At 46.5% G+C, this 23,627-nt stretch overlaps 1 protein-coding gene across 1 annotated transcript; it reads left to right on the top strand.

The window, feature by feature from the left end:
• The first annotated feature begins 222 nt into the window (after window positions 1–222).
• Window positions 223–3,124, top strand: mex3b (mex-3 RNA binding family member B). Its single transcript, XM_077023036.1, has 2 exons — window positions 223–829; window positions 1,665–3,124. Exons 1-2 carry the CDS (start codon window positions 601–603, stop codon window positions 3,062–3,064), a joined length of 1,629 nt encoding a protein of 542 aa, XP_076879151.1. The 5' UTR covers window positions 223–600; the 3' UTR covers window positions 3,065–3,124.
• The last annotated feature ends 20,503 nt before the right edge of the window (window positions 3,125–23,627 follow it).

Below are 23,627 nucleotides of genomic sequence, written 5' to 3'. Positions count from 1 at the left end.
AAAAATCAGTTTATTAAACTAAACGTGCTTATAAAATCTGTATGTTGTGTTTTGATGGGACAACAAAGAAAGGAGGGGAGCCGACGGCTTGGCTGACTCGGTAACCTCCCTTCCACCTAGATCCGTCCAATCAGCGCGGCTTATGCAAACGAGGAGCAGCGCCGCACCGGCCCCGCCCAGCCGGTGACGTCATGCGCACATATCCCCAGTAGCGCCGTGTCTGGCTGCAGCAACTCAGACAACGGAAAAGAGCTGAGCGAGTGCGCGAGCCAGGGAGGGGCTCTTTGAAGGAGTATTGCCACCGCCGGCATTCCAACAAGCCAGTACTTCGGAATACGCATTCCGTCCGTCTGGGGGGAAAATTCGGGACTCGGGGTGCAGAGATTGTGGGCACAGGTCGGATTGCACTGACCCCCCCCCCCCCTCCCTCCCTCCCCAATTTTTAACTGCCAGGAAAGGAAGAATACTGATTTGCGCGAAGGGTTTTGAGACCGGGTGCCTCGGCTCCTCTTCCTGCTCTGTCCTACCCTTATTTCGTAGTTTTATCTTTTTTTTTCTGTGTGGTGTTGTTGTTCCAAGTGACTTGCAAAATAATCAAAGATGCCTAGTTCACTATTTGCTGACATGGAGCGGAATGGCAGCAACCAAGGGGACGCCTTGGACGACCAAAGAGCTCTACAGATCGCGCTGGACCAGCTTTCTTTGCTCGGCTTGGATACTGATGAAAATTCCATGTATGACAACGAGCCGAGGAAAAAGAGCGTCAACATGACCGAGTGTGTTCCCGTTCCCAGTTCTGAACACGTTGCCGAAATTGTCGGCAGACAAGGTAGGTGTGCTATCTCCTTTGTTAAAAACACGCTCCACTCTGGGCCAGAGTCTCGCCAGTCGCCATGTACGCAGAGCGCTGGCGGATATTATTCTCGCTTTCACATGTAAACAGACACAGTAGCCCATTTCAGCAACCGCATTGCCCTCTTTTGAGTACGACAAAAACAAAGGCGGGAGGGTTAGTTGCTGTAGCTGGTCAGTAAAGAGGCTGTGACAGACCAAGAGGAGTATATTTGGGGCTACTCTTTGTCATGTTTCATCACGCTGTCCCACTTCACTAAATAGATATCTTCACCATCCTCCCAAAAGGGCGAGTACTGTCACACAACAGCATGAACTGTTTGCCTTCGCGGTCTTTGTTTATACAGATCCCAACTGCTTTGCAGTTTAGAGTGGATTTCTAACGGACCTAGAAAGTGTGATATTATCTAAAAGTGACAACTGTCCGGTAGATTTTCTTTCAAAAAAAAAAAAAAAAAAACAACCCCATCTCTACTGACTGAAATGTGAATGTCTGATCCGTTTTGCACAACAGGAAAATCCAGAATTCTGCGTCCCTTTTTTCCCATGCTATATTTGACCTGGATCTCTGCATGTCATGTATCTGAGCATGTGGTTTGAATTTATACTGTTTTTAAAAAGTGAACCGTTGTCCCTAGATCTTGTCGCACTGGCGTTCAAGGCACACGTCTGCCTTTAGCTGCAGACACGCCAGCATCACAGAGCAACCTCTTTTTAGTTTGCCTGTTTGTCTCTATTTATCCCTTTTTACACAAGACTTTCCTTTTCCTTGTTTTCTTTTGGTTTTCATTTTGCAATTCTTTCAAATGTAGGTTGCAAAATTAAAGCCCTTCGCGCTAAGACCAACACCTATATCAAGACTCCGGTACGAGGGGAGGAGCCCGTCTTTGTTGTGACCGGCAGGAGGGAGGATGTAGCCATGGCGCGAAGGGAGATCATCTCTGCGGCAGAGCACTTCTCAATGATCCGCGCCTCGAGGAACAAAAACAGCACCCTCAACGGCAGCACCACGGTGCCGGGGCCGCCCAACCTGCCCGGCCAGACCACCATCCAGGTGCGGGTACCCTACCGGGTCGTGGGACTGGTGGTGGGACCCAAAGGCGCCACTATCAAGCGTATCCAGCAGCAGACGCACACTTACATCGTGACGCCCAGCCGGGACAAAGAACCGGTGTTCGAGGTGACAGGCATGCCCGAGAACGTGGACCGCGCCCGCGAGGAGATCGAGGCGCACATCGCCATGCGTACGGGCGGGCTGATAGAATTCGCAGACGAGAACGACTTCCACGCCAACGGCACGGATGTGGGCTTTGAGCTGCACGGCCACGCCAGCCTGTGGAGCAAGCCCGGCTCGGGCGTTACGCCCACTTCGGGTCGGAAACCCTTCTCCAACTACCGCAACGACAGCTCCAGCTCGCTGGGTAGTGCCTCCACCGACTCCTACTTTGGCACCAACAGCAGCTCTCAGCTGGCCGACTACAGCCCCCCAAGTCCAGCGCTCAGCTACACGGCCTCCAGCAATGGCAACAATAACAACAACAACAACCTGAACATCAGCGTCAACGCCAACGGCAATACGTTTGTCTACAGCGCCGACGTCATCTCGCCCGACTGCACTGACCTGGCCTTCGAGTCCTCGCCCAGCTTTGACCCCACCCCTGCTCCACCCGGACTGATGTGGTCTCAGTACGAGCGGGGCGGGGCTCCGACCGGCAGTCCCTCCACCACGCCCTCCTCCATCTTCCACGCCAATGCTTCCGGCAACGCCAACGGCATGCTGGCCAATCAACGACGGGCAAACGGGGTGGGCTGTGCTGCACAGCCCCGGCTGTCCCCGCCCCTGCACCATGTGGGCGGGGCCAGCGATCACCCACTGGCCCGACGGGTGCGCAGCGACCCCGGGGGCGGTTCCCTCACCTTCCCAGGATACTCCACCAACGGTGTGGCTGCCCACCTTCCCGGGGTGCCGTCTGACTCCTCAGCCTCCTCCTCGTCCTCCTCTTCCTCCTCGTCCTCCTCCTCTTCGGGGACCAGCCGGAAGGGTAGCCGGGACTGCTCGGTGTGCTTTGAGAGTGAGGTGATAGCCGCCCTCGTGCCCTGCGGCCATAACCTCTTCTGCATGGAGTGTGCCAACCGCATCTGCGAACGCAATGACCCAGAATGCCCTGTCTGCCACGCTGCAGTTACCCAGGCAATACGTATATTTTCATAGAAAAAAAAACAAAAACAAACGAACAAATAAAAAAATTACAGCGACAATGTTGCGCGCCCGTGACTACAATAGCAACAAACCACAACAGAACATTTAACTACAAACTCCTGTAATGGCTTTATGAAACTCCTCTAATACCACGTTTATCACATGTGTATATACATATGTATGTAAAGCTGCAGTATCCAAACAGGCACACCCGACAGAGGGCTACGGCGTCAGTGTCTATAATGTACTGTAGCTTGGGACAAATATTTTCATCATCTAATGCATGTTTTAAATATTAAAGCCTAGTAATCAATAGTTCTAGTAAAATGTACACAGACATCAATGGAGTTCTGAGGTGGACAGCAGTCTTGCCAGAGGTACCAGAGTCAGTCTGTAGACTGTTGGTAGAAGAGGCCTGTCGATTTCACTGATGGAATGTACTGGAGTTTTGAGGGCTTCTATTCTAACAGCATTATTAGAGATAATGGTCAAGATACTGCAGCGTCTATGTCAGCTTCAACTTATCTGAGGGAGCCCAACGGCAGTCCTTCATAAATGTATAGAATTAAAAAACAAGAAATCCACAAGTTGAAAGTTTTAAATATTAATTACATTAATACAGATTGAAGTATTTTATTCTTTTTTGACTTGAAAAATTATATTTCGTATTGCAAAGATGTTTACAAATATTTTAATTTAAGTTCAGTGAACTTTTTTGTAGCTGGGTTCAAATCTCTTTTATTTTTTAGTATGGCCTTATGGCAGTGAACACACTGTATTATTTTAATATCACACAAAATGTGGATGGATGTTCAGAAAACAATGTGTATTTGCATTTAACAGTATTCTGTTGGGACTGAGGGTTTATAGGTTCAAAAAAGTCTTTTAAATCCGTTTCACCCAGCATATTTTTTATTCAGTAATATAAAGCATATTTTATTCTATATTATTACAAAACATTCAAATGTATAAAACTTAGTAAGTTGGACAAAAGGAAACCGTTTATGCTTTCTAAAATTTGTATGAATTAGATTCCAGTGGGTATTACAGGCTTCTGTTGCACCACTATAGTTTTAGTATTTCTATTTTAATACGTTTGTTTACCACTTGTTTATGTATATGTAGGTGAAGTTACTTGAGCGTAAAAGTACTTTATTGAGCAAAGTTTAAAAACAAAGTATATTTTATTTTATGATAAAAGGCCTTTAACCTCATGGTCAAATACTAATATTATATTTGCTGAAACAAGATTTGAAAATGTATCAAGAGTTTTATTTTTCTGACATTTAAAGTTCTACATGATAAAGTAAAACTTAAGTAATGGTGCTACTTCATGTTTTTTTAAGTATTTCTATATAAGTCCAATAAAATGGTACATGAAAGGAGTGTGTTGCTTCAGTTATTGTACAGTGCTAACAGTTTCATTAAACATTTGTTATCAATAGATAATATAGATAAAGTACCAGTCTGTATACATATACCAGTCTATTACAACCTGTCACTGGAGTTCCTGTGTTAGCATGGACATATTTCTTCTACTTTTCACAGTTGCAGGAAGCATGACTAATCTTGGAGGTAAAATTATTCATATATATTATTACTACTATGCATTTTGCCTGTTCAGAGGTGTAGCAGGTGCTTCTGAATAGTTGAGTGGGGCATTAGCTTGATGTTAGCACAGTAGGGCACAGTCACTGGAGTGTTAGCACAAAGTTCGCACAGTCAGTGAGGTGGGGCGATAACTTAATGTTAGCAGTGTAGGGCATTAGCTCAGTGTTAGCGAAGTCACTGCGATGTGACTTGATGTTAGCATTGTGAGGTACAGTCACTGTGATGGAGCTTGATGTTAGCATTGTGAGGCACAGTCACTACGATGGGGTGTTAGCTCAATGTCAGCACAATCACTGGTGGAGACTGAGCTTGATGTCATTCCTGTCACTGTGGTGGGATGTGAACTCGATGTCTTCACAGTTACTGTGATGGGGTGTGAACTCGATGTCATCACAGTTATTGTGATGGGGTGTGAGCTCGATTTCATCTAGTCACTGTGATGTGGGTTGTGAACTTGTCATCACAATCACTGCTGCTGTGATAATCAGGCAGACAAATCACATGGACTACAAGAGGGTGTCAAACAAGCTTTAAATATATATATGAACATGATTAGGGGTTGTGGTTAGGTCAGAGGTCACCATCATGATAGTGTGCTAATATAGTGGGGAAAACTCATGTCATGACTTGAGTCAAGAAAAAAGTCATGATTAGGTTAAAGTGTGCACCAGTCAAATCTATCTGGAATATAATCTTTTGTTGTATTCCAGTGAGCAGTGTCATGTGGTTTCACATGGAAAGACTGACTGCAAGAAAATAGCCACACGGCAAACGGGCCTTAATGACTGCTTTAAAATGGAAACATCCAAAGGCCTGTTGAAAAACTGGCCTCCATAAAACCTCACTATTAGGAAACGATTCCAGCACTCTGAAAAAGAGCTGACAAGTGCTTTGAGGTGTATATAAATACGGCACACGTTCCCACGAGTGCGGAACACCTTCCCGCGAACTCCACCCAGAGCGCTGCTCCGTCCTGTGTCAGGACCGTGTTAGACCTCCCGCAGCTCGGAAGCTGAGTCTTTGGTTTTCCAACTAATCTCGGCTGGTTTTACCGTGCCGTCAGAAGGAGCAGGACCCTGCTGGAAGGCCCAGCGTTTCGAACCTCTGTCCTTCCGGCCTGTGGATCGGCCTCTTCCAAGAAGGAAGCTCAGACGATGAGCAACCAGGATTGTGTGGCGGATGTCACATGGTAAGGAGGTCATCTGTTGTGTTTTCTAAGCCCTCAGCGAGGGCCATTACGGCCCCGAGCACGTCTGCTGCCTGCAGGTGAGCGCTCAGGAGAAACGTCCTTAGGTCTCCTCGTGAGAGCAGCACCAGCACTTGGCTCGGGCCCTGTGCCTCTGAGCCAAAAATGAGACACTGCTGAAACTCTGGGGTTTAACGCACAAGCCACTGGCCACAACGACAGGGGAGGATCATGCTGTCTTTCTCTCATTCTAGCGTTTTCTCTCTCACCTACACACACACACACTCATGTAACACTATCTCCCGTTCTCTCTCACCACACACACAACCATCCCTGTCTCTCTCTTGGTCTCTGTCCCCCCATACAAAAACATGCTCACTCACTCTATCTCGGTCTTCATTGCTGCCTCTCTCTCTCTCTCTCTCTCTCTCTCTCTCTCTCTCTCTCTCCCCATGCCCAGCGCAGTCACATCTTTTATTCATGAATCGCAGGGCTTGTCACGGCGTGCGCGGCGAACGCTGCTTCCTCCTCATTTGATTTGACTCCTGCCACCCGACGCCACGCCGCTGCCCGCTAACCAGCGCCCCGCGTGTCTGTCACGTCGCGCGTCGCCCCGTCTCGCATCTCCCTCGGGACCGGCGCTCCCATTCCTGCTAACGGCCCTGCAACCCTGCCACGGGCCGCACTACCAAACTCCTGCAGGCAGCTGCACTCTGACAGCAACTTTCAGGGGGGGGTTTCCACCTGGGCCACACACACACCCTCGGGTGGCGGATGGATGCAGTTAAAGGCTCTGAGGATGATTCAGGGAAACAGGGAGCCACCGCTGGGATCGGATTGTAATGCAGACCTTTGGAATAAGTGAAAGAGTTGTTGATTCAAAATGATTATTTTGAAGGCTAACAACACACACACACACACACACACACACACACACACACACACACACACACACACACACACACAGCATACAGATGCGGGTAACATACTTTCCAACAAAAAGAATTTCAAATAAAGGTATTTTGTGCTAAACGGTAGGACCGGGTGTGGCCCAGTGCCGCCCGCAACAGAGCTGCCTGCCCCTTTAACAGCTGACCTTTTCCTCCGTGCACCAGCAGCAGGCGGGCACCTTCACACCCACCCCACACACACCCCCCACCCAAAGCTCCTGCAGCCTGGCGCCCGGCGCTCCCGCCCGTATTCTCCTCTTTCTCCTCCTCCTCGCTCCTCCTGTGTCTGGCTTCACCTCCTCTTCCACATGCTGTGTTGTTTGCAGGTGGCATTGGCTGTGTGCCTGTGTGAACTTGCATGCGCACTGCTTCTGAGATGAAGTTTATTATTAGATACTATGAGAAAACTTCATTTACCAACATCTAAGAATTGTGACTTTTGTTTAGGGCTAAAGTACCCTCAGATCATACGTTCTCCACTAGCAGAGTAGCGCCTCAGTGCATGTTAATGATGAAAATCAACTGGACTGTGTGGCTTGTCTGTTTAGCCATCGATTTATTCAGCTTGTGTGGGCCTTCAAGCAGCTGATGGATTTACTGCACATTTGCGGTGCGCTTGTTCAGAACATTTCTGGCAACGTGAACTCGACGTGCTCAATTAAAAATGAAAGACACCTCAATTATCCCAGGAACGACTCCCTAAGCTTCCAAGGCGAAACAGCAACATTATAGATGAGATGAACTCTTTAAGTCTCCACTTTGTTTTGTTTTGTAATCCATATTCCAGGAAATGCTGAATTAGATGTGGAGCAGGTGGGATTTGCTCTCTATGAAAATGGCATCTGCTTGTCCAATCTCTTTCAATTACACATCTCATCTCCAGTTCACTCAGAAGAACACTGTCTCTCTCTCTCTCTTTCAGATTCCCTCTCTGGGTTTTCCTTTTCTACCCAGACTGCGGGCTGGCAGAAAAGTGCCCGACCTCCACATGGCTTTTGGTTTTATGGTGCGACATATGTTGAGGCTGGTTTGGTGGCATAAGTGTGGTTAAGGCATTTTCACTTCTTTGATTTATTCTCTATAGACACGAAGTCAGCGGTTGGCTGTAGTGCCTGGATCCTGTAATTTGGTGTCAGAGACCCATGGTTAAGCAGGATAAGGTGTGCTAAGAGGCCTCCAAGCCAAGGAGCCCATGGGGGCAATACTTGCTTTGTGACTGAGGAGGTGCAGTCAATGATTACAGTCGGAGAAAGCATGAGCAAACGTGTGATTAAGAGACTTTCAAATCCCTTACGCAGCGTGTTCAATGTAATGCTGTTTGGGAACAAATACATTGTGTGTGATGTTTTCATTTGAAATGTTGGGGAGGAAAAAAGAAATAGGTGGATACAGTGTGTGTGGGTGTGAATGCACGTACATATATATTGATATGAAGAAATAAAACCATTGGAAAATAGACCGGTAGAAATAAACCATTCATTACACGCAAAGTCAGCCAGCCACACCAAATCATCCAGTCAAGAGTAAACGTACCCCAACGTTAGGCTATAGCTACTGTTAATATACAATGATTTAGCTACAGGCAGAATAGGTATCCCTGTCCAGTGTAGAGAGGTGAACATGACCTTAAAGATTGACTCTTGTCAGCTGCAATTTTGTCTTAAATCCTTTTTTTCCACTCTTCCAAATTTCGTTGTAAGAGTCATCCAGCACACTCCAACTTAATTGTATTTGCAAAGTACAGGGCTGGCCAGGCCAAAGATAAGACGAAGATAAGGCCTCTTAGATGGGTTTTTGCACCTGGATCAGAGTGCCTGGTGATTTAATACAAAGAGCTTCCCGCCACAGACGGAGCTGGCGAGCGCTTTTTGGTGACAAAGATTAGCACTTCAGGTTTGCAGCCACGCCGAGAGCGAAGTGAATCATTACGGACGGATCGCTCTTGAATCCGCCAGCTTTAACGCAGCGTTTTATCTGAAACAGACAGAAATGGCACTGGGTATCAGGAAAAGAGCTCTCCCACTATACATCAGCAAGCCAGGAACAAATCGCGGCTCATATTGGACGCTGATGCCGAGACACGGTCGAGGGCAGATGGAACTTATATCAAATCATATAGAGCATTACCTTCAATTAGTCTGGTGTACTCATATGACACGGAGTGATTCAATAAACCGAAGACTTCCGATCTTGATCCGTTATCAGCTGAAGGCATCGCTGTGTACACGACGTGCCCACCCCACCCCAGAGTCACAACACTGTACTTTGTCTATTTTGCCAAACCGAGTTTGCTCTTGGGGCGTATGGCGGAGGTTTAAAAACAAGGAATGGAAAAAGGAAATATAAATAAGAAGCCTAATGAAAGATAAAACAGTTTCTGGGTTTTTTTCTCTCTATTTTTTCACAGCCAAAAGCTTTTGTCTCTTTCGCCAAGGGAATTCTATGCAAAATAGTGAAATTAGGTAGGCGGTCTTAATACTCTGGATTAGTAATTACAACCTCATTTGTTGAGGAGTGTCGGAAATAAAAGAAAAACGACCTTTCTCTTTCAGTTATATGGCTCTAGGCTGCCTGAGGTTCCTTTCAAGCTTTTGATATGTTGTATTTAGAAGTGCGGTGTCCTATGAAGCATGTAGACATGTGGTTCTCCAGAGACTTTACGAATTATATCACAATTTTGGTACCATTGTCTGTTTTTAAACAATTTTGGAGGTCAAAGGGACACGTTCCAGGCCATTTTATGCTATTGTATGTTGAGACGCTTATTTAGAGGTGATATTTCTTTTTCATTTTCTCAGAACAGATTGGTGGAATCAGGGGTTGAGTCATTACTCCTACACATAAAATCCAGACAAAACATTCCCCTCTCTAGTTCTTACTGATATACAAAAGAGCCATAATCTGTCTGTCTATTCCTCCATCGATGGATTTGTGAGGGCTTACGAATGGTTGTTTATCAGGAAGAAAAATCAGTATCAAGTAGACATGTGACTGTCTCGATGAGACCCAGATTACTGTTCTTTTGTGGCGGATTTGCATAAGTAATAATCAAAGCCTATTACTGTCTGTCTGGCGTTTTCTCACTCTAGAACTAGAGGCTGAGAGAGAGAGAGAGAGAGAGAGAGAGAGGGAGAAAGAGAGAGAGAGATGCAGACCCACAATGCAGATAACAGGCTGGGAACGTGTCAGTGCATAGTTTGCGACTGTCTTTGTGTGGTGTGTGTGTGTGTGTGTGTGTGCGTGTATGCGCGCACGCACGCGTGCACCCTTGCGTGCGTATTCACACCTCCAGCTGTCATTAGCTCGCTGTGGCCTATCAGATCAAAGGCAGAGCTGCGCATGGCATCCTCCCCGCCTGTCTCTCACTCCTGGCGCATGAACTACTCCTTTTCCCTTACAGGCCAGCATCCAAAAGCTTCACCAGCTCTACATTCGGCGCAGGGGATAATGTAGGAAGTCCTTCTAACCAACCTGGAAACATGCGGCACTTTTTCTCATCACTGCTCATTTACATTAGTCTACCTGAATCTTTTTTAGGCAGGAGTTGTAAAAGTTGCCGTTAAAAACCTTTGTATGGTGCCTTGTAAATAAACTAATTGGTACATTCCGTAATAAACTTGTACACCCCTGTAATGTTTTGTTGGCAAATTTTGTCGAAATATTAGGAAAGTATCAAAATGTTGGGAATCATGGGAAGTTCTTTGAAGCACTTTACTGATGAACTGAAAACAAACGAAGCCCCCAAACCGTAATTAATTCAGTGATGAAATAAATGACAGGAATTTCTCATCTCATACAGACAGAACTACCCAAAGCACATAGTCTCCACTGTAAGTGAGGAGTTCTCTCTCCCCTCAACATGCTAGCTAATTAGTAAAATGCATCCTGGAAATTATTTAAGTTTTGATGATGTTTTCGGCATGTGTGTGTGTGTGTGTGTGCACATGCAGTTGTGTGTGCATGTCTGTATGTGTATGCACATACATGTATTTCTGTGTGTGTGTGTGCGTGTGTGTGTGTGTGTGTGTGTGTGTGTGTGTGTGTGTGTGTGTGAAAGACAGAAACAGAATAATTCACACAATGAAACAGTGCTGATACCTGAGGCTAGCTATCCCCACCGTCTCCTGGTGTGTGCTTTCAACATTTGCGATATTATTACTCTCAAAGAAAGATGTATAATTCAACACTAGTGATTAGTATGTGCAAATGCATTTGGCATCTGTGCTCACGTGCTTCCTGTGCCTCTGTGCATGAGGACATGTCTGAGTAAGCACTGCTTACAGCTAGAGTCTCGTACCAGGTCAAAGGTCATCCCATTATGTTTTGATGAAGGAAATGGCAGGTGTGTTAAAGGGAAGGAGGACACTAGTGACTGTGCTTGGTTCTGTTTCCAGTGGAAGCAGCAGGCTCGTCCAAAGCGCTTGAAATAAAATACAAAAACTGAAGACCTGTGCCTGATTCCCTGCCACACGCAACTGTGCAACATTAGTAAGGTCACTGATCCCAGAACCTCTTTTTACTGTATGTTTGTCAGGATTGTTTTAGGTGCCTGAGTCACAAAACAGAAAGAGGCGGCGGCCCGATCAAGAGATATTGTCATGAGAGAACTGGGTCTGTTTGTGTGCTTTTGGAATATCTTAACTAGAACTAATGTTTGTCTCCTCTAACTTCTTTTCCCTTTGTTTCTCCTCTACCCTTTCTCACCTCTCCTCCTCTCTTTTTACGCCCCATCCCCCGATCTTTATCCAAACATAGGAACTGTTTCCCTTTGATGCACCAGCCTCATTTGCTTGACAATTGTCTTCTCAAAGATGTTTCTGGTTGCTCTGTGGCTGCTGCCAGCGGCCTCCGAGTTCATTCACAAACTCTCTTCAGACATTCATGACCTAAGACCACAGATTATGCAAGAAAAACATAGTGTTTGTGTGTGTGTGTGTGTGTGTGTGTGTGTGTGTGTGTTTGCTTGCTGATAGATGTGCAGTTGAAAGTGTGTATCTGCTTTCGATCACAGAGGACAGAAGGCGAATGTTTCTGTGTTAAAAGTTGAGCTTATCAACTCAATAGCAGCAGATCACTGTTAGATAGAGCACTGATTGTGGTACTGGAACAACACCAGCTGATCTCACCTACACATACACACCACCCACGCACCACCCACACACACCACCTTAGTCCACTAATACTGGTGTTCATGGATTTTCTTCACCCCTCTGCTGTGTCTTTACTACCATGCAGCTGGAGGAAATCTTCTCCGAAAACAGAGGAGAGAAGCCACGGCGTGGAGGTTTAATCCCAGCGTGTCTGAGCTTCACCCAGGCTCTTCCAGCTCTCCGGGCTCCTGCCAGCCACCAGAAATAGACACAGGTGGCGGGGGTCAGCCCGAGTTGAACAACCAGGAGAGGTGATTGCTTTTAAGTGCCCACAGGGATGAAGTTTTAGCTCGGTGAAGTTGGGAAAGAGGAATCCCGTCATGTGCCCCTGTTGCTCTGGGCCACTGAGGCCGGGGGTGATGGGCGTACAAGAGCTCGTTCTTGACTCCAGAACCTTGTGCAGGCTTTTCAGGAGGTCTCTTGAGAGTCCTGCACCAATGCCTCTTTCTCATGTCTCATGTTCCTTTTCCCACTTTCATACACACACACACACACACACACACACACACACACACACACATTCATTTAAAGTTATTTTCGTAACTTTCCGCCAACTCCAACAATTTCATAGAAATGTGATCAATTGAATTGATTCAAATTGACAGGTCAGCAAAGGACCGTTAGGATGTGCACATGCATAAATATAGCTATAGTTAAAATCAGATGAATAGCAAATGTTTTTAGACTGTGAATTTCTTTTTCCTTTGAATTCTTGCATTGTTCTCTTATGTGTGAAAGTTATTGGGTTCATAGAGGGAAAATGGCTTTGATCAATTATTAAAGGAGTTATCTGTGTCATAGCTCAGCTCAGCTTCATCCATCGTTTCCCACAATGCTCTTCTGCGTTCCCCAGTGGAGTCCTCTTGTTTTGTCTCCTCTCTTCTCCTCTACTCTCCTCTCCTCTTTCTTTACCTCTTCTCCTCTCTTCTTTCTTCTCCTCTCTTCACCTCTCTTTTCCCCCATCCTCCAATTATCATATTTCAACACACCCCGACACCAATAAAACGTTTCATGCAGATGATGTGTGGGCTGAGTGATATGGTGCTCTGGTGTGATTGAGAGAGAGAGAGAGAGAGAGAGAGCTCGTCAAATCAGCAATTAGAGGGGGCTTTTTCAGTGCTTTTCTGGCCTTTCACAGAATATGATATCACCCACGGAGAATTTCCTGCTGGCTGTATTTTTGGACACACTGTGCCCAGGAGAGTGTGTCAGACTCAGATGAGAAGCAGCCAGGACTTGGCTCCCTTTAAAGAGACGTGTTTCTGTCTCCGATCCGTGTCAAACCACACTCACACTTCCACTGTTTTAATAAGCCGTAAGTGGTGGTCCATAGATAGTGGAAAACGGATCAGTATCGAGGATGTCAAGGGATGTTAATTATTTATTTATTTAACCCCCCCCCCCTTCTTTGTATGGTACATCATGCTCAGTGAAGAAATAGCCCGGTGCATGTAGTCACGACGGTGTTTCACAAAGAATCTCATCACACATGATGAGGTGTGCCAACCTGCATTCAGTTCATATCCATATTCATATTTCATTAGCTCATATAAATCATTCATATTAATCTCTTTAGATTTTTCCTATCTGTGCTAACTAGTGTTTTAAACATCTAACCCGGGACACAAGTGATTTAATGTGACGTGATTTGGGCTTTCAGAATGATACCCCTTCTTCCTTTGTCCCCCTCTTTCTTGGGCTATTTCTGTTTCTCTCTCATTCTGTCTGCCTCTATTTTGCTGTGTTTTTCTCTCATTCTCTCACTGTCTCCCACTCTCTATCTCTCTCTCTCTGTGTCCCTCCCTCTCTCCCTCCCTCCCTCTCTCTCTCTCTCTCTCCCTCTCTCCCTCCCCCTCTCTCTCCCTCCCTCCCTCTCTCTCTCTCTATCTCTCTCTCTCTGTGTCCCTCCCTCTCTCCCTCCCTCTCTCCCTCCCTCTCTCTCTCTCTCTCTCTCTCTCTCTTATGCGACTGGATTGAATATGGAAGCCACCCACTCTTGTTCTACCCTCACTTGACGGTGCGCTGTGGTTGCGCTCTGCAGATCGGCCTGTCAGGGTCCCACAGACCACAGAGTGAAGCGATCGCAGACGCCAACCACCGTCATGAAGAAGAGAAACTTAACAACAAAATATGGGGTTGCAAAATGTTTGTTTTGTTCTGTAGGGTGAAATGGAAGGAGACTCGTGTGTGATTGGTATTTCGAGAGGGACAGATGCGTCTGAATTGAAATGGTACACCAGAGCACAGAAATACCATGTGATTAATGTTGGTGTTTCTGATGTGAGATCAGTCTTAGGTTCATTTGCAGTGGCACTGTCTGATTTGTGAGTCCACAGTGACCTGTACTGAAGATTAGATCTATAAAACTATGACGTAAGTATTATGTAATAAAAAATGTTGTTTTACAGTATGATTTCATGAAACTCCAAGTAATGGTATACTCTATTATGTTACTATTAATATATATATATATAATTATATATAATTGATATTTACTTGATATTTTTAATTTATACTTAATAATACACTGTGTTATATAATGTTACTTAAATGTAAGGCTATATAAAAGCAACTACCTGAGCATAACCTGAACTTTACCTCACTAAAATGTACAGTACTGGGTTAGAGAGAGGGGGAGAGAGGGAGAGAGAGGGCGAGAGAGGGGGGAGAGAGGGATATAGACAGGAGAGAGAAAGCACTAGACTTAAAAAATCTCCCCAGATCCCACCTACTACTTTTCCTCACCCAACATGCAAGATATTCTCTCTCTTTCTCTCTCTCTCTCTCTCTCTCTCTCTCTCTCTCTCTCTCTCTCTCTCTCTCTCTCTCTCTCTCTCTCTCTTCCTTGCTCAGAATTCCTTCTGTCTGGATGCGATTCAAGACTGACTGAGAGAGCCCTGACCGCTGGTCAGCAGGTGTGAGTGCCATGTCGGGCATGCATGTCTGGGCATGGCTCAAAGAGCAGGTGCCAACACAGCTGAGCCCTCTGCTTCCCCTGCCTCCAACCCCCGGCCCCGCCCCCTCCCTCTGACACTAGGCCCCGCCCTCCACCAGACTTCATCTTCTGTATGTCCTTCATTACGGGCCCTTGTTCCTGCCTCCGACAATCTGTTCGCGCTCCTCGGTTCATCCCTCCTCTCCGTCACATCCCTCCTCTACGTCACAGCCCTCCTCTACGTCACATCCCTCCTCTACGTCACATCCCTCCTCTACGTCACTGCCCTCCTCTCCGTCACAGCCCTCCTCTACGTCACAGCCCTCCTCTACGTCACAGCCCTCCTCTCCGTCACTGCCCTCCTCTACGTCACATCCCTCCTCTCCGTCACTGCCCTCCTCTACGTCACATCCCTCCTCTACGTCACCTCCCTCCTCTCCGTCACATCCCTCCTCTCCGTCACATCCCTCCTCTCCGTCACAGCCCTCCTCTCCGTCACATCCCTCCTCTACGTCACTGCCCTCCTCTACGTCACAGCCCTCCTCTCCGTCACATCCCTCCTCTCCGTCACAGCCCTCCTCTACGTCACATCCCTCCTCTACGTCACATCCCTCCTCTACGTCACAGCCCTCCTCTCCGTCACATCCCTCCTCTACGTCACATCCCTCCTCTCCGTCACATCCCTCCTCTCCGTCACAGCCCTCCTCTACGTCACAGCCCTCCTCTACGTCACATCCCTCCTCTACGTCACCTCCCTCCTCTCCGTCACATCCCTCCTCTCCGTCACATCCCTTCTCTACGTCACAGCCCTCCTCTACGTCACAGCCCTCCTCTCCGTCACATCCCTCCTCTACGTCACAGCCCTCCTCTACGTCACAGCCCTCCTCTACGTCACATCCCTCCTCTCCGTCACAGCCCTCCTCTACGTCACAGCCCTCCTCTACGTCACAGCCCTCCTCTCCGTCACAGCCCTCCTCTACGTCACAGCCCTCCTCTCCGTCACATCCCTCCTCTACGTCACAGCCCTCCTCTCCGTCACAGCCCTCCTCTACGTCACATCCCTCCTCTACGTCACATCCCTCCTCTCCGTCACATCCCTCCTCTACGTCACATCCCTCCTCTACGTCACAGCCCTCCTCTACGTCACATCCCTCCTCTCCGTCACTGCCCTCCTCTACGTCACAGCCCTCCTCTCCGTCACATCCCTCCTCTCCGTCACTGCCCTCCTCTACGTCAGAGCCCTCTTCTCCGTCACATCCCTCCTCTCCGTCACAGTCCTCCTCTCCGTCACATCCCTCCTCTACGTCACATCCCTCCTCTACGTCACAGCCCTCCTCTCCGTCACATCCCTCCTCTGGGCTATGTTGTTTCGTGCGAGCCACCCTCTCTCCTCAGCGCCCAGGGCGGGGCGAGCGAGCAGCACACCGACGCTTCAGCTGGCTGCGGATGAGACGACCGCAAACAGCGGCTCGGAGTTACGGTAGCGCATAATCCAGTGGTGAACTGGATGTTTTGGGTGTTATCAGCTGATACACGGATATTTGTTTTGGCTTTTATTTTGACATCGGTGTCGCATGGAATACCAGCCTGAGGGCTTAAACACGTCCACTTGGATGTGATCTGGCCCTCTGACTCACACACACACACACACACACACACACACACACACACACACACACACACACACACACACACACACACACACACACACACCCACACACTTTGGCAGCTAGGTCGGTGGAGGAAGAGACACCATGTGCCAGAAATGCACATGACAGCTCAGCGTTTCTCCTGTGTCTGTCAGGGCCTAAAATTAACAAAGTATTGTGTAGGAGGCCATCCACAGGTCGAGCAATGAACATGAGGATTTGGCCTGTGCGTGTACGCGTGAATGAGAGGGACAGACACAAGGTTTCTTGTTTTATTATGAATTGCTTATTTAGATTTTGATGTGTCATGCATGGATAATCTAAACTGAGTCATTGACTGGAGTATCAAGAGCATATTCTGCTTATGAATTCCCCCATCAGAACTATAACGGACACTATGGAATAACTATCATTATATGACCAGAAATATCAAACTGAGAATCCATTCATAAATCAGATTACAAGGCATGCAGTTCTGCGAAGGACATGTTATCAGAAATCTATGACTTCCAAGAATAATTTTTTGGAAATTATATATAATTTCGATTCGTGTTACATTTACAGTTTCACTGTGTTTTGAAAACGGATCTAACGGTGTCCCTGCAAACCACCAATGTCATTGTTGTAGCATATCACATTGTCTTCACTACACTTTGCTTACTTAAGAAAAACGGCCCTCTAAGAATGCCTGGAATTAAAACCTCATTAGACTGCAGAAATGTATTGTAGTTTCTGTATGGACTAGGGGAGGCAGCCTAAGTGGTCAGTCTGATGTAGCAACACAGGAGCTCCCTGCATCTCCCGGGTGGTGCAGACGGGTGGAGGGGGCTGGGACTTAACTCGGGGTCAGTAATCTCCACTGGCGATGACCTCTGACCTCTGCAGAGCCGCATTCGGGATGGGCTGATCAGAAGAAAACCGCAAGCCTTCGGGCCTCTGAGAGGAGGCCGCTTTCCGCTCCGGGTCCGCCTGGGTTCGGGCTATCGGGGACCGTGCCTCCTGACCCCACCACCCAGGGAGAGACCAGGGAGAGATCTCCCCACACACGGAGCACAACCACCAACACGGCCTGGCCTGTTCTCATCTGGAGTGCACGTGTGTGGATGTGTGCACGAGTGTGTGTGTGTGTGTGTGTGTGTGTGTGTGTCTCTGAGAATTCACACATTGCCTCCGTTTATCAAAGCACACCTCATTTACAGATGCTCCCTCCCATTTGCTGCACACAGTCTCTCTCTTTTAAGTGGGTCACCTGAGACCGGAGCTGACGGCGGCCATGCCGTAACACCTGCTTTGATCTTCTCTACGGCTTACGCTTCCTCGTGGGTTTAAAAACGGGGCAATAACACTGGGGGTAGCTCACCGTTTCTGTTCTAAACAAATGGCATGGAGCTTCTCCTGCCTCATATGAACCCTGTTAAGGACACGGCTTGCTCTTCGGAGCATTCACAAGCATTGACTCAGCACACCAGTGAAATCAGATCTGACAGGTTCCACCTTTAATAGCTACTGCATGTGCTTTAACAGATGCCCCCTAGAGATGGCACTGACATCTGGGCAGGCTTTACCAGCCAAACCCGTTTTCTATGTGTGTGTGTGTGTGTGTGTGTGTGTGGAGGAGGTGTGTGTACACTCTATGTAGTGTTTTTAAAGTGTTGCTTATGGTCTAGATGGCAATGACCTTTGACCCATGGTGTAGTGGTAACTGGATCGTAGTCACTGACACTGGCCACTCGGTGACTCGTGATTTCACTGTCTCCATACTCCATCACTTTGAGTACAGCCAGAAAATGGATTCACTATGGAACTTGGGATCATACAATCCATTTGAACCTAACAACAGCTAGCAGAGGGCGTGTTTATGTTCGTAGCACTGATGGGTTTCAAATGGCAGCTTGCGATTAACCGTTAAACTGCACCTCTTTTTACTGCGGCGCTGAATTTAACGTAATGCAGTGTGAGTGTGTGTGTTTATGTGTGGGTTTTTTGCATGAATGTATGTGTGTGCGCCTGTGGGGTTTATTGTCTCCCTCCTGCATTTGTACAGATGTGTGGTGACGCTGCTCTACCCTTGTCAATGCTGACATAATCTGCTGGGAACAGACTGCATAGTTTCTCACCGACCCAAAGAGGCGTATTTATAGACCCCCACAGCAGTCACGCCCAGGTCGCCCCACCGCCTGTTCACTGCAGCCCACGAAAACACACACAGGTATGCATGCACATAATCATAGGCACATAAACATATGAACACACACACACACACACACACACACACACACACACAAATAAACACTGAACAGTTTCATGAACAAACCTTCAGTTTGATTTTTTTAAGTTTAATTTAAATTTTTTGTGAAGTGCTATTTGGTTTGAATTACACAATACATACTAGAGCTAGCTGCGTGGTTTTATAGTTTGTAGTCTGTAGTTCAGCACACTAGCTTTGAAATGAAACAATATCTGGGAGGTTAACGTGAAGGCTGACGGATTTAATTAGAGAGCATGTAAAACTGTTTCATGTGAACCAAACAGGAATTGCAACCTTTCTTATATACAGTTCTACCATTTTAGGAAACCAAACACTATTGAAGATAACTGATTGCTCAGTTGTTTCGTAGCTAGATATGTGCATCATAAATGAGCTCAAGTTTAACGAGAGTTGATTTTTGTCAGGACATTCATGTCTAGGGTTTGTTGCTTTTGTCTCCAAAAATGGAAAACAAATTAACACCGGTGTCACTAAAACAGACTGGAACGATGCTGAACATTTTCTAAGAAGTTATTAGAGACACAGCCCAAACACTGATGTGTCAAAGTTGACAGTTTTTATGCATTATAAAAAACCAAAACACACAGGTAAGCTTGGCAATAGCAAACAACCTGTTGTCTACAGCGGTGGATGTTTGTAGGAGCACTGATCTTCCAGGATAACACCTAGGATGTGTGCATAGATATGCCAAAGACTACCAGAAGACATCCAGAAGACTACCAGGCTATCAGAGGAGCGCAGCAGTATCTGGACAGGACAGAACGTCTAGGATACAGTTCACTAAGACATATATAAGAAGGCATGTAATGTTCCTGACACCAGTTGTTTGCACAGCTGAGCTGAGACTTAGCTGAGACTGGATGAAAATGCTCATAATGAACACCATGGCACACCTGTGAAAACAAGGTATGGTGGACGTGTGTGATGGCAATCTGAGTTCTCTGGGCTCATGACAGGACTGAAGGGTGGAGAAGCAGTCGTCATGCTCAAATTCACAACCCATATGAATACCTGTGCACACACATAGATATAGATAGATAGATACACACATAGACATAGATAGATAGATAGATTCTTTATTTATCCCAGAGGGAAATTCTTAAATTAATTCTTGAATTAGAATAGTTTATTTTTCAAAATTACAGATTACTAATTACCTATTAAAATGTATCTGTAACCACCATAACATTATCAGAAGGTTATTGTTTTATAATTAAAGATACACCAGAAAAAAAACTTCCAGCCTTCGGTGTGTTCAACTAGTAATGACTCTGTAATAGTTGTTCATATTTTTATCTGATGATAGCGATTGTGGTTCATAACGCGACAACACAAATCACGTGATAATACTGAAATAACCATAAACATATCTCGTGTACGATCCACAAAACTTTAAGCACTGAAAATGCGTCCTAAAGTTATTAAACATAATAGATACAGCCTTTCTTTAATTGTATCGGATTGTAGTTATTTTGATAAATATTCTGATTACATAACGGCGTCACATACTTTCCGTTCCTACCCAACACTGGTACCAAGAGACCACAGCCAGGTCCAAAGGTGCAGCACATCCCACCCACTCACGCACACACATCTGTTCTTGCACTCGCACAGCATTTCCGCCACAGGTTCCATTTTGTTTCCCTGATGATGCTAAATTTCCGGAGCGGAGTCTGGACTTTGCAGCTGACTTTGACCTGTTCGGTGTTTCAGGCAAGCAAGGCGCGCGCATGTGGCCCTGATCAAGTAGTGGTAAAAGTTGACGCCGATGTAACAGTTTTATCTCGAAGCAGCCGCTCCGGTGCCAATAACAGAAGGCAAAGGTCAAGAGGCATTAATACAGGTTGACGCTATAGCCCTCTGCCTTCAAACGGTCTGCGACCTCGCTGACAAGATGACAAGAAAAACGCAGTCAAAGACCAAAATAGGACGAAGCACGAGTGGACGTTTATGTCTGCGAGTGAGAGGGGGAAAAAAACAACACAGTGAAAATGAACGAGGTCTCTCAGTGATGGCTACAAACTGTCAAGAAAGGCAGATGAAAGGAAAAATTCTCTTGTGTAGAGTTGGAAATCTCATTAAAGGGACGCGAGACACATTTGTCTTCATATTTCCTCATGATCAGAGCTATGCAAATTCATTTTATAAGAGAAATTATTTTCTAAGATCAATGCAGTGCAAAAAAATGGATAGGATAATGACAGCAGAATTATTTGTGGACACCTTCAAAGGTTTTCTGGACTTCTGTAAGGATAATCCATTTGCCTTTATCTTAATTAGTTTTGTTCAGCTTAAAAAACATATAGATATGTCAAATCATTTTGGGCTTCATAACGACATTTAAAATGTCACTAGTACGGCTATGAGGTCTGAGGTTCTGGTGTGTTGTTACTCATCACTAATTCCACACAGTGCTGTGTGAGACCGTCTGAGTGACTGTCACACACCCTTTTTCAGGACGCCTCGTCTTGGCATGTGAATGCATTAATGCCAGATGCCAGGTGTGCACTGGTAACCAATGTTGGGCCAGCAGCTGGGCCTTCTGAATGGATGTTGCTTCTGTGTTGTAGCATTAGGTTATCTCTCTCTCTCTCTCTCTCTCTCTCTCTCTCTCTCTCTCTCTCTCTCTCTCTCTCTCTCTCCAAAGAGCTTGGAGTTGTCCCACCATCACTTCCCTTTAGGTCATATAATAAGGTCCAATCTTGCTGGGCGGTTTATGGTTGCCCCTCTCCCTTCCTCACTCAAGGCTCCAAATATTGGTTGGCTGTGGTAGAAAACGAACTGCTTTGTGTCCAATGCCGACCTCCATGGCGTATGCCTGCTCTCTGCATTCATTACGGCTCATTCTCCACTCCGACTCGTTTGCTGCCTGTACGTCAGAACCGCATCTCAGAGCCCCGTCACGGAGCGAGTGGACCCGGCTGCTAGCGGCCATTAGCCTCCCAAGCTGCTATTTTCCACAAGGTGCAATTGACTTCGCTTTGATTCATATAAAAACACATTCTCATTGATCGACAGCACATATGTTAGAATGCAGACTCCACCGTGTATTTGATATCTGCAGGCACGGCCAATCTCCTGTTCAGCTCCAGAGTCTGTTTGCTTTGGTACTGTGATGGCTGGGCCCATCAGCACCTCACCGCAGTAACGTTCTTGAATGTGTTTTTGTTGTAATGATCAAAAACGCAGGATTTAACATATCGCAGGGCAGCAGAGTGGGTCGAACACAACTCAGCCAGTGCCGAGCGCAGAGCTTAAAAAGAAGATAAAATGACAAAATGACAGATAAGGGAAAGAGAAAGAATGTTTCTGCAGAAGATCTAAAGCTGAAGAGATACAGAAGAAGAGAATATATAGAAGAGAAAATATGTTGAAGTATAAGAACCCACAGTCACCTCTAGTTTGGTATCAGGTATATGAGTATTCTAAGAACATGTTCATCACATTGTTATTTTTTGCCTAACACAGAGTTTCAAAAAGAGTCACACTTTAACTCTTCCTTAACTCACACCTTACGTTTTCCTGCAACTTAAAACTGCTTTAATACTTGGTAGGGGATATTTAATTAACATCTTAACACCATATCTGAACACCATGTTCAGGGAGAGACCGCATTACATTTATGATACATTTATAGCAGTTTCTCACCCTTATTCAACCAATACTGGCCGATTTACCTGATGCCCTCCAGACAGACACAATAGATGCTGCATGCATGTGTTACACACACACACACACACACATATGCACAAAAACACAGTTTTTAGGCTGCTTCAGTATCTCCACATCTGAAAGCTTTTAAATATTACTGCAGCTGCCATTTATTGAGACCCCGCCTACTTTTCAATACAGTGCGCTGAGGCATGCCTGGGTAACTGTTCACAAGGTCCATCATAATAAAAGCCCCCCCAAGGCCTCCTGCCGCTGGTCTCCATGCTTCCAGCTCACACCTGACAAAACCCTCCACATGGGCTGTCAACTAGCAAGGTCTCAGCCTCTCCATCTCTCTCATTCTCTCTCTCCCTCTTTCTCATTGTCCCTCTCTGTCTCTGTCTCTCTCGCTCCTTCTTGCTTTCACATACTCACATCATTACCCATTTCAATTGCTCAATATGTGACTGTATTTTGTAGAAGTCACTTAGTTTATGAGCAAGTTCCCTTTGGAACTATTGAGTGGTTATGGGAGAGTGGAGCAAGAGATCATAGCAAGGGCCAAAGGTGTAGCCAAGCTCTCTCTCTCTCTCTCTCTCTCTCTCTCTCTCTCTCTCACACACACACACACACACCCACCCACCCACACACACACACACACACACACACACACACACACACACACACACACACACACACACACTCCATCTCCCTGACAGTCATTAGTGCTCATTCCCAGTGTGTGACATGAATTGTTTCTGAATGCACATTGACAAGGATTGTCCACCCATAAGCTGATAATTAAAAAAAACCCCTTCACTATGACTCCCAGTGCCCCACACCCCACTTCACCGAGACATTATGCTAAGTAAGCCAGTATCTTCCCCAGCTGGACCTTTTCTTCAGCAGGAGTGCTCCATTGTGTCGGCCGTGCCGTGAACAATGCCGCTCTCTCACTCCCTGCATCCCAATGGGGTGAGTGGCAGCAGGCCTGCTGTGTGTGTCTGACGGACGCTTCATGGCCCAACGCCACAGGAGACTCAGACTTCGACAGCCGGTCAGACGTCACTGGAGCGCGACCCCTCAAAGAGTGCTTCCCCTCTTGGGGGGAGGGAGTCAGTCTGCATGTTCCAGTCTCTCCTTACCCCGTATTCCCCCATTCGTTTTCTCAGTC

The sequence above is a fragment of the Brachyhypopomus gauderio genome, chromosome 12 (genome assembly GCF_052324685.1).
Source record: "Brachyhypopomus gauderio isolate BG-103 chromosome 12, BGAUD_0.2, whole genome shotgun sequence".
Lineage (NCBI taxonomy): Eukaryota > Metazoa > Chordata > Actinopteri > Gymnotiformes > Hypopomidae > Brachyhypopomus > Brachyhypopomus gauderio.
Note: the sequence above shows the minus strand (reverse complement) of the source record. Positions and strands in the feature narration are given on the sequence as shown.

Coding starts and splice junctions, on each gene's coding strand:
- mex3b (XM_077023036.1), top strand. CDS start 601: ATGCCTAGTTCACTATTTGCTGACATGGAGCGGAATGGCAGCAACCAA. Junction 830..1,664: donor CGAAATTGTCGGCAGACAAG/GTAGGTGTGCTA, acceptor TTTCAAATGTAG/GTTGCAAAATTAAAGCCCTT.